The sequence below is a fragment of the Puma concolor genome, chromosome E3 (genome assembly GCF_028749965.1).
Source record: "Puma concolor isolate L17-30 chromosome E3, mPumCon1.1.hap2, whole genome shotgun sequence".
Taxonomy (NCBI): Eukaryota; Metazoa; Chordata; class Mammalia; order Carnivora; family Felidae; genus Puma; species Puma concolor.
The window spans coordinates 20,630,549-20,644,404 of record NC_141682.1 but is presented as its reverse complement, the minus strand read 5'-3'; the positions used below and the strand labels follow the sequence as shown (position 1 = coordinate 20,644,404).

The window sequence follows — 13,856 nt, the reverse complement described above, 5'->3', positions numbered from 1 at the left end:
AAGTTCTAATTTGAGAAGATAAGCTGTACAGCTCAATTGCTGCCTCAGTCCTTTGTCATGGCTCACCTCCTCTTCTGCCTAAGTTTCTGCCTTAAACATCAGACCGAAAACCTCAGCACAGGAAGGATTTGGGGGGACGGTCACTGGATCCTGCCGCCACACTTCCAAGATCAAAGAAGTGAGGTCGCGAGTCTCAGGGGAAATCGGACCCCCCTAGACCGCACAGCTGAGAAGAGAATGAGCGAGGAGGGCCTCCCTCGGCTCCCGCCTCTGACAGGGCGAGCCCCACAGCGCTCCCACAAAGCTGCCGCCAGGTGCCCACTACCCACCTGAAACGACCGGCAGGACTCCATCTGGCTGTCTGAGAGGGCCAGCGTGCTCTGGACCAGGTTCTGGAGCACCAGGAAGTGGATGTCATCCACGCTGAAAGACAGTGGGGTGGGCGGCAGAGCACGTGAGGCCGCGGGCCACGGGCACTGCTCACTTTGGGTGGTTCAGTTCTTGTTTTCAAAAAGTGCTGCCTCCCATGAAAGTGCTATGAATGCCTAGACTATTCATAAACCAAAACAAAACACATGGTGGTTTTTAAGCCTTACTAACTGCTCCATGTTTGCAGGAAAAAAACGTTTGAGTCTAGTGGGTAAGTGGTGCCGTACCCTGGAAACATTGACAACTGACAAATGTAGTTAGGGCTGAGATTTTTTTCAGTGCACCTACCTACCTACCTACCTACCTATGAGATCAAGAGTAGCACGCTCCACTGACTGGCCCAGCCACGTGCCCCATTTTCACCCAACCTCCAACAAGTTTTTCTCCAAAAAGGAGAGGCTTCTCATTGAAATGTAGAGCTAAAATCAAACTGAATCTTGGTTATCCAACATGAGAAAAACCAGCTGAGCTTTCTAACCAGAGCTTTGCGTGGAAAGCTCATGGGCTGAGAATTGTAACTGTCTCCTCAACTCACTTTAAGGCTGAGCCACTGCTATGTGAGGCTCGGGTGGACAAGCTTTTCCCGGAAAGGGCCAGATAATAAATATTTCGGTCTTCGAGGGCTGTGTGGTCTCTGCCACCCATAGCCACTTGACCTGATGTTGCAGGATGAAACTAGCACAGACGACCCACAGAACAGGCCGCGTTCGCACACAACTTCACCTTCAAAGACGGCTGGCAGGCTAGGTCGGGCCCAGGGTGTCTCCTGTGCTAGGCCGCAGGCAGCCGGGATCATGGGCTGAGGGAAAGGCACTCAGTAAATCAGTACCTACCTATTAAGTTCATCCTCTTTCCTGGTCAGATCCTTTTCGTCTCCAATTGCCAAAACTCGGTATCTGCATAAGGGACGAAAGGAGAGCATGTCAGTGGAACACAGGAGACCTTCGCTGCGCGGATGCTTGCTCAACGTGGCCATTTGCTGGCGACCGTGCTGGAGAAAATGTGAAACTCGTTAACATTCAAACACATACGTGTCAATTACAATGAGAAAATACCATACTCCGCTCATCAAACGAGCGCGCTGGTAAAAAGAGGGTTGAGAAAATGAGGAGTGTTCATTTATGGACAATTATGAAACAACACGGAAAAGTGCCTATTGGCAGAGAGCCACCGCTAATTGTCAAGGGAAGGGGATCTAAAATCGTGGGCCCATCAGGATTAAAAACAAGCATGAGAAAGATGTCTGGAAGAAAATATCTCAAAGGAGGGAGTAGCTGCATTAGATAGCAGGCTATGTCCCCATCTGTGTTTCTGAGCTTCAAGTCATGTTGTTTGTGCTCCTACCAAGCAAACAAATACAAGAAGAGAAGCCCAATGTGCCAGCCGTTGCATTACAGAGCCAGGCAATTCAATGTAAGACAAAATCGCAGAACTCACTTGAAAAAAATAATGGCTGTTCATTCGCAAGACATTTCTTTGGCTTCTATAATTCTAAAGTCAAAATTTGTCTTGGCAACAGTAAATTCTTCCTAACTAAAATTTAGTTAACAGGAAATGTGAACTGGTTTCAGTCAAAGTATTTGGATCCATTTTCTTTTTTGCCTGTCCTGCCAGAATGCTCCAGATCAAATTTAGTGTTAAACTGTTACAACTGGGAGGGACTTCTTCCTTCCTCCAGATGGTTCATGAACTCTCCTTTAAAAAGTAAAAAGGCTTTATTTTAACCGTATTTTTTTTATAACTAAAAGTTGCCTCGTAAATTTACTGAAAATATGCGGGCTATTTGAAACACCTTTAACACTGAACATAAACCATGCCCTTTGAGAGTTCTGGGGAACTCTGCAAAAACGAGCCCCAAACACAAAAGAAGGCACTGATGTGAACTCTGAAAACAACTACAAATCGCTCGCTGGTATACGCGGGCACCACGTAAATTGTCTGTTGGACGAATGGAAGATCGAGATCTCCCGATGAAGCTGTTGGGGCTAAATGCAACCATGTCCTAGGGTTCCCAAACAGGAACCAACAGATGAACGTCCTCTCTACTGGAAGAAATTCAGACATCTAGTGGCCAGAGGGACCGCCCGATGGGGCTGGTAAGAAGGGATTCACAGGTGAATTAGGCAGTGGCAACAGGCCTGGATCACAGAACTCAAGACTTAAAACATTTCACAGGTTCTGTGCTTGGACCCAAGTATGTTCTCCAGGCGCCCAGCGGCCGAACGGGAAAGAGCTGGGGCTCTGGAATCAGGCCCACCGTGGAAGTTCAAACCCTGGCCCTGTGGGTCACAAGCGCTGCCGCCTCGGGAGGGCTACTTCTATCCTGGAGTGTCCTCCTAGGTCAAGTGAGCAATCTTAGTAAAAGCACACCCGGTGCGCGGGGAAGCCTGGATTAAGTCAGTAGCAGGGCCTCTGTGGGAGAAGGAATGGGGGCGCCCGGTGGGGTGCTGGGGATGGCACTGGCCTCTCCTTTTTCAAGCTGCCCACGAGAGGAGGCGAGCTGGTTCGGATTCCGGGGACACAGCCAGGTCAGCCGCAAGGCCGTGGAACTGTTGACCAGGGGAGATGTCCGTGGCCGGTGACTCTTCCTCTTGCCCCATGAGTCACACAGAAACTTCCCAGAAGAACCTTACCTGGCAAACAGCTCCTGGAGTGTGTCTGGGGTTTCAAGATTAGGATTCTTCAGGGCTGAACTGAACTTCTCCTTGAGCTTCTCCACAAATTCTTTGTACTCATTGGCACAAACCTTTCAAGATGAGAGAATGAGATTAAGCCGTTTCTCTCCCTGAAGGGAGGTTTTGCTGATACGTCAAGGGAAATCTTGTCACAAATTCCCAGCAGCGACCCCCCGGAAACGTGGACTGAGAACCGTAACCTCCTCTGCCTTCCTGCCTCCTGAGCCTGCTGAATCCACCTGGGAAGGTGACAGACCCCACTGGGCCCAGGGATTTCGGGCAAGGAACACGCTGCCAGCCCTCACTCCTGCACTGCCAGCTCTGCCCCAGGCCCCAGGAAGGCCCAAGTGTGTCCCACGCTATCCCTGCAGCCTCCCATGGCTGCGCGCCACCTATCAGCTGGCCCGGCCCGCGCTCCCCTGCCGCCTCGCCCTTCTCAGCTCTGTTCCTCTCTGGCTCACCCTGAGCACAGAGGCCTCGGCCTCCTCCTCCTCCCGTCCCGCCCTCAACCGTGGACCCCAAATGGCTCCCTCCCTCTCTGTGCTGCACCCAGCCCAGTCCAGACTAGGGCACAGATCACTCTCCCCGCTGCCTCACCTCTAATCCGTCCCCCAGGGGGCAAGCTGTCCCATGCTGCAGGAGGAGGGCATGCTCCTGCCCAACTGTGGCCCCCTCCCCAGCGCCCTGTTCCCCCTTCCTTTGCTGCCTCTGTCTCAGTGGGTCCCTCATCTTTGGAGTCTAAGCAAAGTGCTAACACCTTCGGAAGCCCTCTGCAGTTGACGCTGCTGGCAGCCCATTTCCGGGGCCCCATTCATTCTCAGCCTGGAGCCAGCCCCGATCTGATTGGCCCAGCCTCCCAGGAGGAGTCAAGATGAATCTAAACCAACGACAGCAACCTCAGGGGCCTCTGGGCAAGGCTGGCCCCTCCCTGATCCCAGGGTCCAATGCCACCCTCTCCCCATCCTTCCTGCCCTGGGATTCTGGGGTGAGGACGGAGCTCCACCTGTCAGGGGGCAACCACGAGGTGGCCAGTATGAGGATGAACACTGACCATCAGGGACCAGGAGCGAGTGACAGACTGAACGTGGGGCCTTGATCACATCTCTGCTTTGCTGTGCCCGCACAGGGCTGCCCTCTTCTGAGGTGCTGGGCACGTGGGAGAAACAGCTGGAAGCCCCGTGGGGTGATTGTATTTCGTCATCTGCACCAAAAGCACTCAGTACTCCCTGTGCGACCTCAGCTGGCCTGGGCTTTCCCCTCGGGTGACTGCACTGCTCTGAAGAGTCACTTCTCTGCCTGTCCACTGCCCCGGGCTCCCTGAGAAGGGCTGGGTCTCTGCTGTGACCGGCCTCGCCCGGCGCCAGGCCTGACACACGTGCACAGAGCCCGGGGCTGGCTCGGCGAGCGGGGGATGAGGAGACTCTGAGCCACAGGGCAGGGAATCTGGGTCTGGAAAGATGGCTTCACTCCTGTCAGCCACCGGCCCAGCCCGCCCACAAAGTATCCAGAAAACTCAGGCCCCGTCCTGTCTGCTAACTTTCCAGGGAGTCCAGCGGTTTGGACTTTCCGAAGAGCAGCCCTGTTTTCTTAACGAAACAGGCCCAACTGCAAAGTGGCGTGTCAGATTCTAACCACTTTTGAGAACTGGTGCTAGAGCCACATCAAACGGGGGCCAAAGCCACAGAACTAAGGAGCCGATCTTTGTATGTATGTAAGCTGGCCACGTTGTAAGGCCAGCGGAGGCGCTGCGGGACCCACAGGATGAGACGGGAACCCAGAGACCCCTGCCCTCAGGGCAGGCTGAGCCTGATGACCCAGGGGGGCCTACCTTTGGGTCTTCGTAGTCGCCCTTTCGATTCATGAAGTCCCCGACAAGTGCTTTATCCTGGTACACCTCGGCCAGGCAAACCCTGCAGGGAGGGAGGACGGCCGTGAGGTCTGGCTTGTAACGAGGTCGAGGTCTGTGTTCAGAGTCGCCGGAAGGCTCCTGTTCTAACACATCTGGCCTTGGCTAAACAGAGTACGATTTCCTTATACCTGCTGGGTGATGACGGCTCTTAACAGTGCAGGATTTGGGGTCAGCCAACCCCGAGTCAAGTCAGGTCTGTGGCCGCCCACACATCACACGCTCGGCCTCTCCGAGCTTCCGTCCTCCACTTACAAACTGAGAACAGAGACTCCCGCCTGCCTGCCCTCACAGGCATCTGGCCAGGACCAAATGAGATGTCCTATATGAAGATGTGCTCTAAATGTTAAACTATCACACAGGCCCTGGTGTCACTAAGGAAAAGAGCTCTCATCTCCAAAAGCGTTCTCTGTCTGCTACACATCTTTGTCTCTCCGCGACGTAAGGAGAGTCTGACCTGCCCACTAAGAAGCGCGGGCAAAGGCAACCCGTGTTTGCAGGGCTGCTATGAGCCGGGCACTTGCACCTCCACAAAGAGCTTGCAAGGTGGAGGCTGTCATTCCATCCTAGAGCTCGGTGAGGTGTCGGGGCCCCATGGTCACCTGCCTGCCAAGGGCCGGGGCGGGTGGGCCAGGGGTGGCTAACATTGGCTGTATCGTTCTGTTCGCAGGTGAGGGCACAGCCCCCAAGTGGATACACGTCTCGTGCCGGGTCCTGCGGCTCTGGGCCGCAGCCCTTCGTGCCCCCCTCGCCCAGCAGCCGCTGCGGGACAAGCGGAGGAGCGTCAGGCAGGGGCCAGGAAGCCCAAGTTCCAGAACTCACTCCACTGCCAACGCACTATCACCCTGGCCGACTTGCATCCTCTCTCTGGGCCTGTTCCCATTCTGAAAAAAGAGGGGTTTGGAGCAGGTGACCACAGCCCTTCTAGAAAAGTCTAAGATTCTCCACATAGGGCCAAGTGGCTCCCCACAGGAAGGGCCCTCGTGCGCTGGCCCCTGCAGACATCTGGAGACGTGTGTGGTTGTCACGGCCGGGGGTGGGGCGCCGCTGGCATCTAGTGGGTGGAGGCGGGGCTTCTACTGAACATGCATCAGTGCACAGGACGGCCCCACAACAAACAATGACCTGGCCCCAAATGTCAGCTGTGCTGAGGGGGAGAAACTGGTCGCAGTGGTTTACTCCACAATCCACGGCTGGGCTGTCTCCCTCTACAACCCAGCAGACGGCAGGCAGCCCACGGCTCAGAGTCAACCCGAGCCACGCTCTCCTGCCGACCCAGGGCACGAACAACCAGTCGGTAGGAGCAGTCCTTCCCAACCCCGCCACGTGCCCCCTCCTGGCCCTGCTCTCGTGCTGGCGGCAACACTCGGGCCCCCCCCCCCCCCCCCCCCCCCCCCGCGCACGGCCCGGACGCCTGCTGGTCCTCCCCACTCGAGCCCACGCCTGTGGCGGGGGCTGACAGGGCGGGCGACAGCGCCGTGCCCTGGCCGTAGGAGGAAGGCCTGGGTGGGCAGCCTCACTGGCAACCGACAAGCCACAACGAGGATGCTTTGCGGCCCCCGGCCAGCCGCCACCACCACGCGGACCCGGCCCTCCAGGGGAACGCCGAAGACGTGCTGAGGACATAATGGGGACAGTGCTCTTGGGTCCGATGACTCCGGTCCTGCCCCGCTTCTTCCTGGAGGGAGCTATGTGATGGGTCCTGACATCTAGAACCGCCCTGAGCGCTGAAGACAGTGGTGAAACTCAGCAGACGCCTCTGCCTGACCACACGCCGCTGGCGGGATGCATTCAGTAAGGCGCCCAGCCTGACTGGCCTCCGCGTCCTCACAGGTAGTGAAGAACAGCACGTACGTCACAAGGCTGTCCTGAAGCGTGTAAGACACCGGATACGGAAAACGGCCCAGAGGCAGGCCGAGCCCTTGAAAACTCACAAGCGGTTTCACCCACAGGCCCCAACACTCGGGCAGGCTACAGGCGAGCTATTGCACACTCACCACTCTCTCTGGATTTTAGAGCGGACTCTTGGACAAACGAGATGCAAGGAGAGTAAAGAACGAACTAGAAGCACGGGAGTAACTGTGGCCCCAACTTATGAAAGTTCAAACACGGCTTACTTATAGTTCAGATAGGCTTGGGGGTTTCGGACTATGTAGCGAGCTCTTCGTCCGACCGAATGGGAGGTTTTATCCAGAGACTCTTCAAAGGTGGAGTGCAAAATGTCCCGCACAACTTGCCAGGGGACAAATGGGCCCTTCACCTGGAACACACACAAGCCAAGAAGGAAAATCAGTATCCCCAGAGCCTGCGTTATGGGTCACGATCGTAAAGGACGGGGGAAGGCATGTTCTGTGGCGCCTCCTTCCTCAGCAGACACTCAAAGCCGGCCCCTCCTGGGTTTACTTGGATCACGTTTACGGAGCACTGACGGTGCGCCTGGCATGAGTGAGGTGCTGGGCAGAGAAGAATAAGCCAAATCCTCAACAACCGGTGGGGAAGAGTGTTCCAGCAAGTAACAGGTACTCGGAGGGCACAGGGTAATGCTGTCTCGAAGGGCAGCATGTTAGGGAAGGTTATGACAAACATGTGTCAGCTGGGCGGTTCTCGAGGTTTAGGAGCACATTGCGTATTCTCAGAAACATTCTGTGCATTAGTAGAAACAGAAGCACTGAATTAGCTTCACCATCAGAGACTCAAGAGAACATCTCCGCCAAAAACACGCAGGAAAGGAGCACCAAGACAGGGAAGGGGCTTGATCACGAGGTTATTCTCCGAAAGCCCCCAGAATGAGGTGGCCCAAGAATGTGGTGTGTATCTGAGCAGATGAGGGGAGGGTCTGCTGCCCCAGAACCAAGCAGGGCTCTCCTGGTCCCACCGGCTGCAAGGAGGGTGGGTGGAGGCAGGCACATCTCTCCGCTATCACAGAGGCAAGGAACAGAGATCAGGGATGGCAGCCTGTCACCTCCAGGTTGTTCCCTGGAGGAAGAACTGGGCTGGAATTTAGGAGGGAATGGGGGGTGAGAGCATCCGGAGAAGTGGTCAAGAAGAGGGATCCAGCAGGCCTGATGCAGAGGGCATTCTGGGCACGGGACCTCCGCTGGGGCTTCTCTTGGCTGATGCGCCCGAGGACAGGGCACGCGACCCGGGCACCAGGGAGGCCGGTGGTGTTACTACCTGGAGGGGGCCCTGGACTACACGGTGGCAGTCCATCCTCTGGCGGCTTCTGTGAACCAGCCTGCCTGGACGTTCGCCTACCTGGATGGCTCTCCCCACGCCCTGCTGCAAACTCAGAAGATCAGAGCAGGGCAAAGAGGCAGGAATAGTCAGACTAGGAGTCGGTGAGGCTACTCTGGGGAACATGGTGAGAAGGGGAGCTCTGGCTCGGGCTGGGGAACCTTCTTGGAGGCAGTGACATCAGAGGAAAGGGGAAGAATTTGCTCGATGGGAAGCCCCTCCCCAGCTGCCGGGGTTCAAGGACACAGACCGGGAAGAAGACGTGAGTGTGGGGGACTGTGGCACGGAAGGCGGGGACTGAGCTGTGACGAGGCCGGAGGGCCAGGCTGAGGCCACCATCACCATCCCACACGGATTCGGGGAACAACGACCCAGTGGTTGCCGTGTGGTGAGCACCGTGCTAGGGGCTGTGGCTACGAAACAAACGGGCGGTCTCCCTGCCTTGAGCGGCAGCCACTCCCACAAGCCAAGAGGGGCCAGAAGCAACAGAAGCAGCGTGAAAAGTCCACGTGCGAAGGACACGGTAAGAACGTGGTAATTACTTCCAATTGGCAGGATCGATGAAGCCTCTCCAGAGATGATAAGCAGTTTTGAAAGAAAAACAGGAGTTTTCCAGGCAGGTGAGGGCGGGAGCAGGGGAGCAGAAAGCGTTAGGTTCCCGGTGAAGAGAGTAAGAACAGCGCCGAGCTGTTTAGCCTGCAGGCAGGCAAAGATCTATGTGTGTTAGCCGAAGGCTGGAAAGAAATGAGCAAGGCCGGGAATATTCATCTGTGGGATTCTGGGAAACGCGTTTCCTGGTGGCCAAGCAAAGCGGTTGAGCGTCCCAGGGGCCTTGAGTGTCTGTGTGCGGCCACATAGGGAACAGAGCTCCCCACGAGAGGGAAAGCGAGGCGGCAGGCCGGGGAGGGGCAGGGGCCTGGGGGCCCGGGGGGGGGCCGAGTACCTTGGCATTGAGGACGTTGCTGGCGATCCGGCAGAGCATGAGCAGCCCGTCCTCCTGCATGGACCACGTGACGCGCAGCCGGGTCATCCTCTGCAGCGCGCTCTGGTCGGCCTCATCGTGGTAACGCAGCCTCCTGTTTTTCTCTTTGGGGGACTCTTCTAAGAATATCAGGGGGAGAAGAGAGGGAGCTTCTAACAGCCGGACTGGAGCTGGCACTCTGGAGGGGAAGGGTCCCTACTCGGCTAGTGAGATCTGACCAAGGCTATCAGCTACCAGAATCCCGTTGTGTCAGAAACCATAGAAACTAACCGCAAAAGACTCGGGCCTTGACAGATACTTTAACCGCTCCTATCACTTTCTCTCTGGTCAAATTTCATTGTGACAAGCTGGGCAGCCTGAACGCAGCCCATGTCCCATCCCTCCCACCGCGGTGGTAGGCACTCTGAGGGCTGGAGCATGTGCAGGGCCCCCACCGTTCTCCTGCTTGGCGACCTCTGAGATGCTGGGCACACTCCGGGGCACCATGGGGACAACAAGGTGCAGCCTTCAGGGCTGCCGTGAGGACTGAACCAGACTGGGTATAAAATACCCCGTGCGGTGCCAGTCACCAACATTATGGAGTATTCACTGTATGCCAAACACTGGTTTAAGCTGTTTACATATTAACAACCCATAATCAAAATGCTACTTTGCATCAACTCTATAAGGAGGCAGTTATAATCCCCATTTTGTAGCTGAGGACTCTGAAACACGGTGAGACACGGCAATTTGCCCAAAGTCGCACAGCCCAGTCAGTAGCAGACAGAGGGTCTGAACCATGAGCTCTTACCCACCAGGTTCTCTCAACATCTCCTCCCCTCGGGATAGACTCATGGCAGTTTGACAAGGTAAACACCATATGCTACTGCTAATTCCAAGAGACTGTTTGTTTAGGACGTTTCTTCCAAATTAAGGCAGAAGAAAAGTAGGGTGAGAACATTTGGGATTCCACGGGACACCACCACCGGATTTTGCCTTGTGATGAATTCAGGTCTTTGTGAGCCAACCTGACCCCATGCCTATCTGGATAGGCTGAGCTGAAGTTGGGGGGGGGGGGCTTTCCAATGGACACAAGCCTATTTGTTATAAACAGCAGCCAAGTAAACCACTGAAAACAGGTTCCCATTTAAACATTCTGTTCTCATCGGAAAACGGTATAGCTATCAGATCGTTGTTACGACACACAGACCACTTAGATGATGTAAAAATGAACGAAAACACAGGCGCCCGTCTCTTCACTGTCCTCCTGCTGTCCTTCGCTAGAATACTTGCCCAGGGGAAGGATCCAAAACAGCAGTCTAAGACACACCCAGGGGGCTCACGAGACTGGAAGAGATCCTGCAGGCCTGGCCTGACCGACTCCCACCTTTCCTCTGAGTTAAAGACACAACGTGACTTTTTAACTTTGCCCCGATTGATATAATGCAAGTATCAAAAGCCAAACCAAAAGAATAATAGGATTTTGGCTGGTTGAGATGAGGATTTCTGCTAATGATTTTTGCTAAGGTTTTTTCAGTTGAGATGAAGTTAGAAAATTGAACTGAGGGGCGTCACAAAGCTGAAAGACCCTATAAGACACAAAGACAGAGGAAGCATGTAAGAAGCTTGAGGATCTCTCAGTCTGCCAGCTCGATGCGGAGGACGAGACGGCGACCGTGCACAGTCAGCCCTACAAACAGAGGGAGAAGAGAAGCCCGGGTCTGGGGGCAGAGCTCAGCCCCGGCCGCAGTGAGACTGCAGTCCGTCTCTGAGCCGGAATGTACAAAGACAAGGCCTAGCCGACGCGAGCGACCATCACGGGACCTTTTTTCTTTTTCTTGATCTTCTTTCCGGGGTCTTTCTTCAGCCGTTTCCGCTTCTGGCTTTTCCCACCCCTCACTCTCCAGTTCCGGTCCAGTGTGGGCTCTCGGTCCATCTCGAACTGCTCTTCCCTGTCAGTGCAGAGCTCAGACCCTGCTCTGGCTTCCCCCCAGATATTCAACCTGCCACTGCCTGGAAATAAGCACAGGAGGTGAGCATTTCAGGATGAGCCCCGCGAAGGCCAGAAGCCGAATGGAACGTGTGGTAGGTAGTCACGTGGCCTGGGCCGGTCCCGTGCCTGTTTCCAAGGTGAACCCCCAGCTCACGTACCTCCAGCACTGAGTGGCAACGGGCGCCTGGACAGAAACGTCTGGAGTCTCACCATGAGCCCATTTTCAGATGCAGTGTTCTCCTAAAAGACAAGCGCATCACTGGAAAGAAGCAGGGGCTTCCCTGAATCCCCAGGGACCCAGAGCGTCAAATGCACTGAGGTGTACTGGTCTCTGCCAGTGAGGGGAGGGCGGCTGTGCAGCTGCGTTCCAGAAGCCGTCGGGCTGCCCTTGGGGCTGGGCTTCCCCTGGCCAGCCACTTGCTTCTTGCACACGTGCTCCCTCATGTATGACCTGTGTCTCATGGACTTTCTGTTCCTTCTTTAAAAAGGAATACCTGTCCGTGTGACACAATCAGTTAGAATCCATTGAAAAAAACAAAAAACAAAACAAACAACAACACTGGCCAGGCAGGTATTTAAAGGGCCTGATGTGCCTTCAATACATACGGATGTAAGTACTTGTGCCTCTGGTCAACTTTGGTTTTACCAAATCAGAAACAGCGAGCCGGGAAAGGGCAGGCGGGGTGGGCAGCTGCGGCAGCGGCTGGGGAGTGGCCCGGGGACGCGTGTTCCCCGTACCCCCCGAAGCCCACCTTCTTGGCCTTGTTGATGATGTAGCTGGTCCAGATCCAGTTACGCTTTAGGTGCCCGTAGAAACTAGAATCGAGCCCGGCGGCTCCCAGCCCGTCCCCGGGGATCGAGCCTTCGTCCACGACCTCACGGCTCCCCCTGAGAGGTGGGAAGTAAACGGAAAGAGAGACCTTCTTGGGAACTGAAAAGAGAGCCTGCGACATGGTGGAGGTATTTTTCCTAACTACCTTTTACCTTCTTGGTAACACGTGACAGAAGGGAAACGCTTGTCCGACCCCAGAATTTTATGTAAATTTCCCAACTTCTGAATTGTGGCAACCAAGTTTGTTCTGTTTTAACAGTATGTGGGCCAAGGGCTGGCCGGGGCCAGAGGGGCCCGTGGCCGCCAATTTGCGGCCTCTGCACCAGAGACGTGGGCGCTCCCGGCCTGACCTGTGTGGCCGGACACCCAGGAGCTGGAGCCTGTGGGACTGCACTTGGGGGCGGGGTGGGGGGGGGGTGGGGACGCACGTGGTGTACTCCATCAGGGCACACTTGCGCTCCAGATTGTGTTTGTCGATGGCGCTCTCCTGCTCCTTCTGCAGACTGCCCTCCTCATCAGTGCCCTCATCCTGGGTGCCGTTCTTCCTGATGCGCGGGTAGCGCACCACACCTGAGAGAGCAAATGCAAGCTTCCCTGGTGACCGTGTCCTGCTGTGGCTCCGGCAGGCCGCCTCGCAGCCGCGGGCAAGAGAAAGATTCCCTTCCAGTGACTCCGCTCACCACCGCGGGACAGGCTCTGAAACTGGTAGACCCTCTTCGTACAAATGCGTTATCATAGATGTCAGGGAGTCAAACACTGGGGTGTGAACCCGAGTAAAGGATTTGTACTCTGGCTGAACTCCACGAGGGAGGGAAGGCAAGCTGGCAACAGGAGAGGCCAACGGCCGTGGGGGGATCGCGAGCAGAGGAGCCCTGGGGCCTCCTTCCTCAGGGAAAGCCTACGGAGCTCCTGTGTGCCAGCCAGGAGGAGGCGGTAAGCAAAAATGATGCACTTGGCAGGGGCCGTGGAGTCAGGGTCAGCAGGGATCTGGGCAGATAGCTCAGTGCAGTGTCCCTGGGCCAGGTGGGGTCTGGAGGACAGCCAGATGTTCTCTGAGTGTCCAAGAGCTGCATTAACACAGTTGAGCAATAGCGTTCTATAAAGGCACAATAAAGAAAACTGTGTTTCTTGCAAGAAAACATAAACCGCTATGAACTGTTGCTTGAGTAAGGCAAAGGAAGATTCTGGTGATTTGCACACTACCAAAGACGGTCTTCTAACATGCTTGACTGGAGACATTAGTCTGGGTGGGGGCGGGGGATTGCGGGGGAGCCCATGCCCCACACTGCTCACTGGTGTTTACATAAGACACGGGGTTCAAGCTCTGCTTCAGCCCATAATTTGGTGGTGGTGGTGTTCCTGGCTTAGAAATGAAGAGGTCAGGAGCGCCTGGGTGGCGCAGTCGGTGGGGCGTCCGACTTCAGCCAGGTCACGATCTCGCGGTCCGTGAGTTCGAGCCCCGTGTCAGGCTCTGGGCTGATGGCTCGGAGCCTGGAGCCTGTTTCCAATTCTGTGTCTCCCTCTCTCTCTGCCCCTCCCCCGTTCATGCTCTGTCTCTCTCTGTCCCAAAAAAAAAAAAAAAAAAAAAAAAAAAACGTTGAAAAAAAAATTAAAAAAAAAAAAAAGAAAGAAAAAAAAAGAAATGAAGAGGTCAACCTCAGAGAGGTCTTCAAGGGAGCTCAAGGTCACACATGTGAATGGCTGGTTAAGCCTAGGAGGACTTAAGGCAATGCTTCTCCTGTGCGCCACCTCACTGTGAGTTCGAAATGCAGATTTAGGCCATCCCCACACCTGCTGAATCCAAAGCTCTGGACAGGGCCCGGTAA

General features: G+C 55.3%; 1 protein-coding gene across 1 annotated transcript in view; it reads right to left on the bottom strand.

Moving 5' to 3' along the window:
* GTF3C1 (general transcription factor IIIC subunit 1) overlaps positions 1 to 13,856 on the bottom strand; it is a 75,108-nt gene that overhangs the window by 11,745 nt on the left and 49,507 nt on the right. The window contains exons 20-29 of the mRNA XM_086692621.1: positions 12,459 to 12,600; positions 11,951 to 12,086; positions 11,357 to 11,438; positions 11,030 to 11,218; positions 9,188 to 9,345; positions 7,128 to 7,270; positions 4,933 to 5,014; positions 3,063 to 3,175; positions 1,263 to 1,325; positions 330 to 423 (exon numbers count right to left, since the gene is read on the bottom strand). Of these exons, the coding sequence (XP_086548747.1) occupies positions 330 to 423; positions 1,263 to 1,325; positions 3,063 to 3,175; positions 4,933 to 5,014; positions 7,128 to 7,270; positions 9,188 to 9,345; positions 11,030 to 11,218; positions 11,357 to 11,438; positions 11,951 to 12,086; positions 12,459 to 12,600 (1,202 nt within the window). The remainder of the gene's footprint in view (positions 1 to 329; positions 424 to 1,262; positions 1,326 to 3,062; positions 3,176 to 4,932; positions 5,015 to 7,127; positions 7,271 to 9,187; positions 9,346 to 11,029; positions 11,219 to 11,356; positions 11,439 to 11,950; positions 12,087 to 12,458; positions 12,601 to 13,856) is intronic.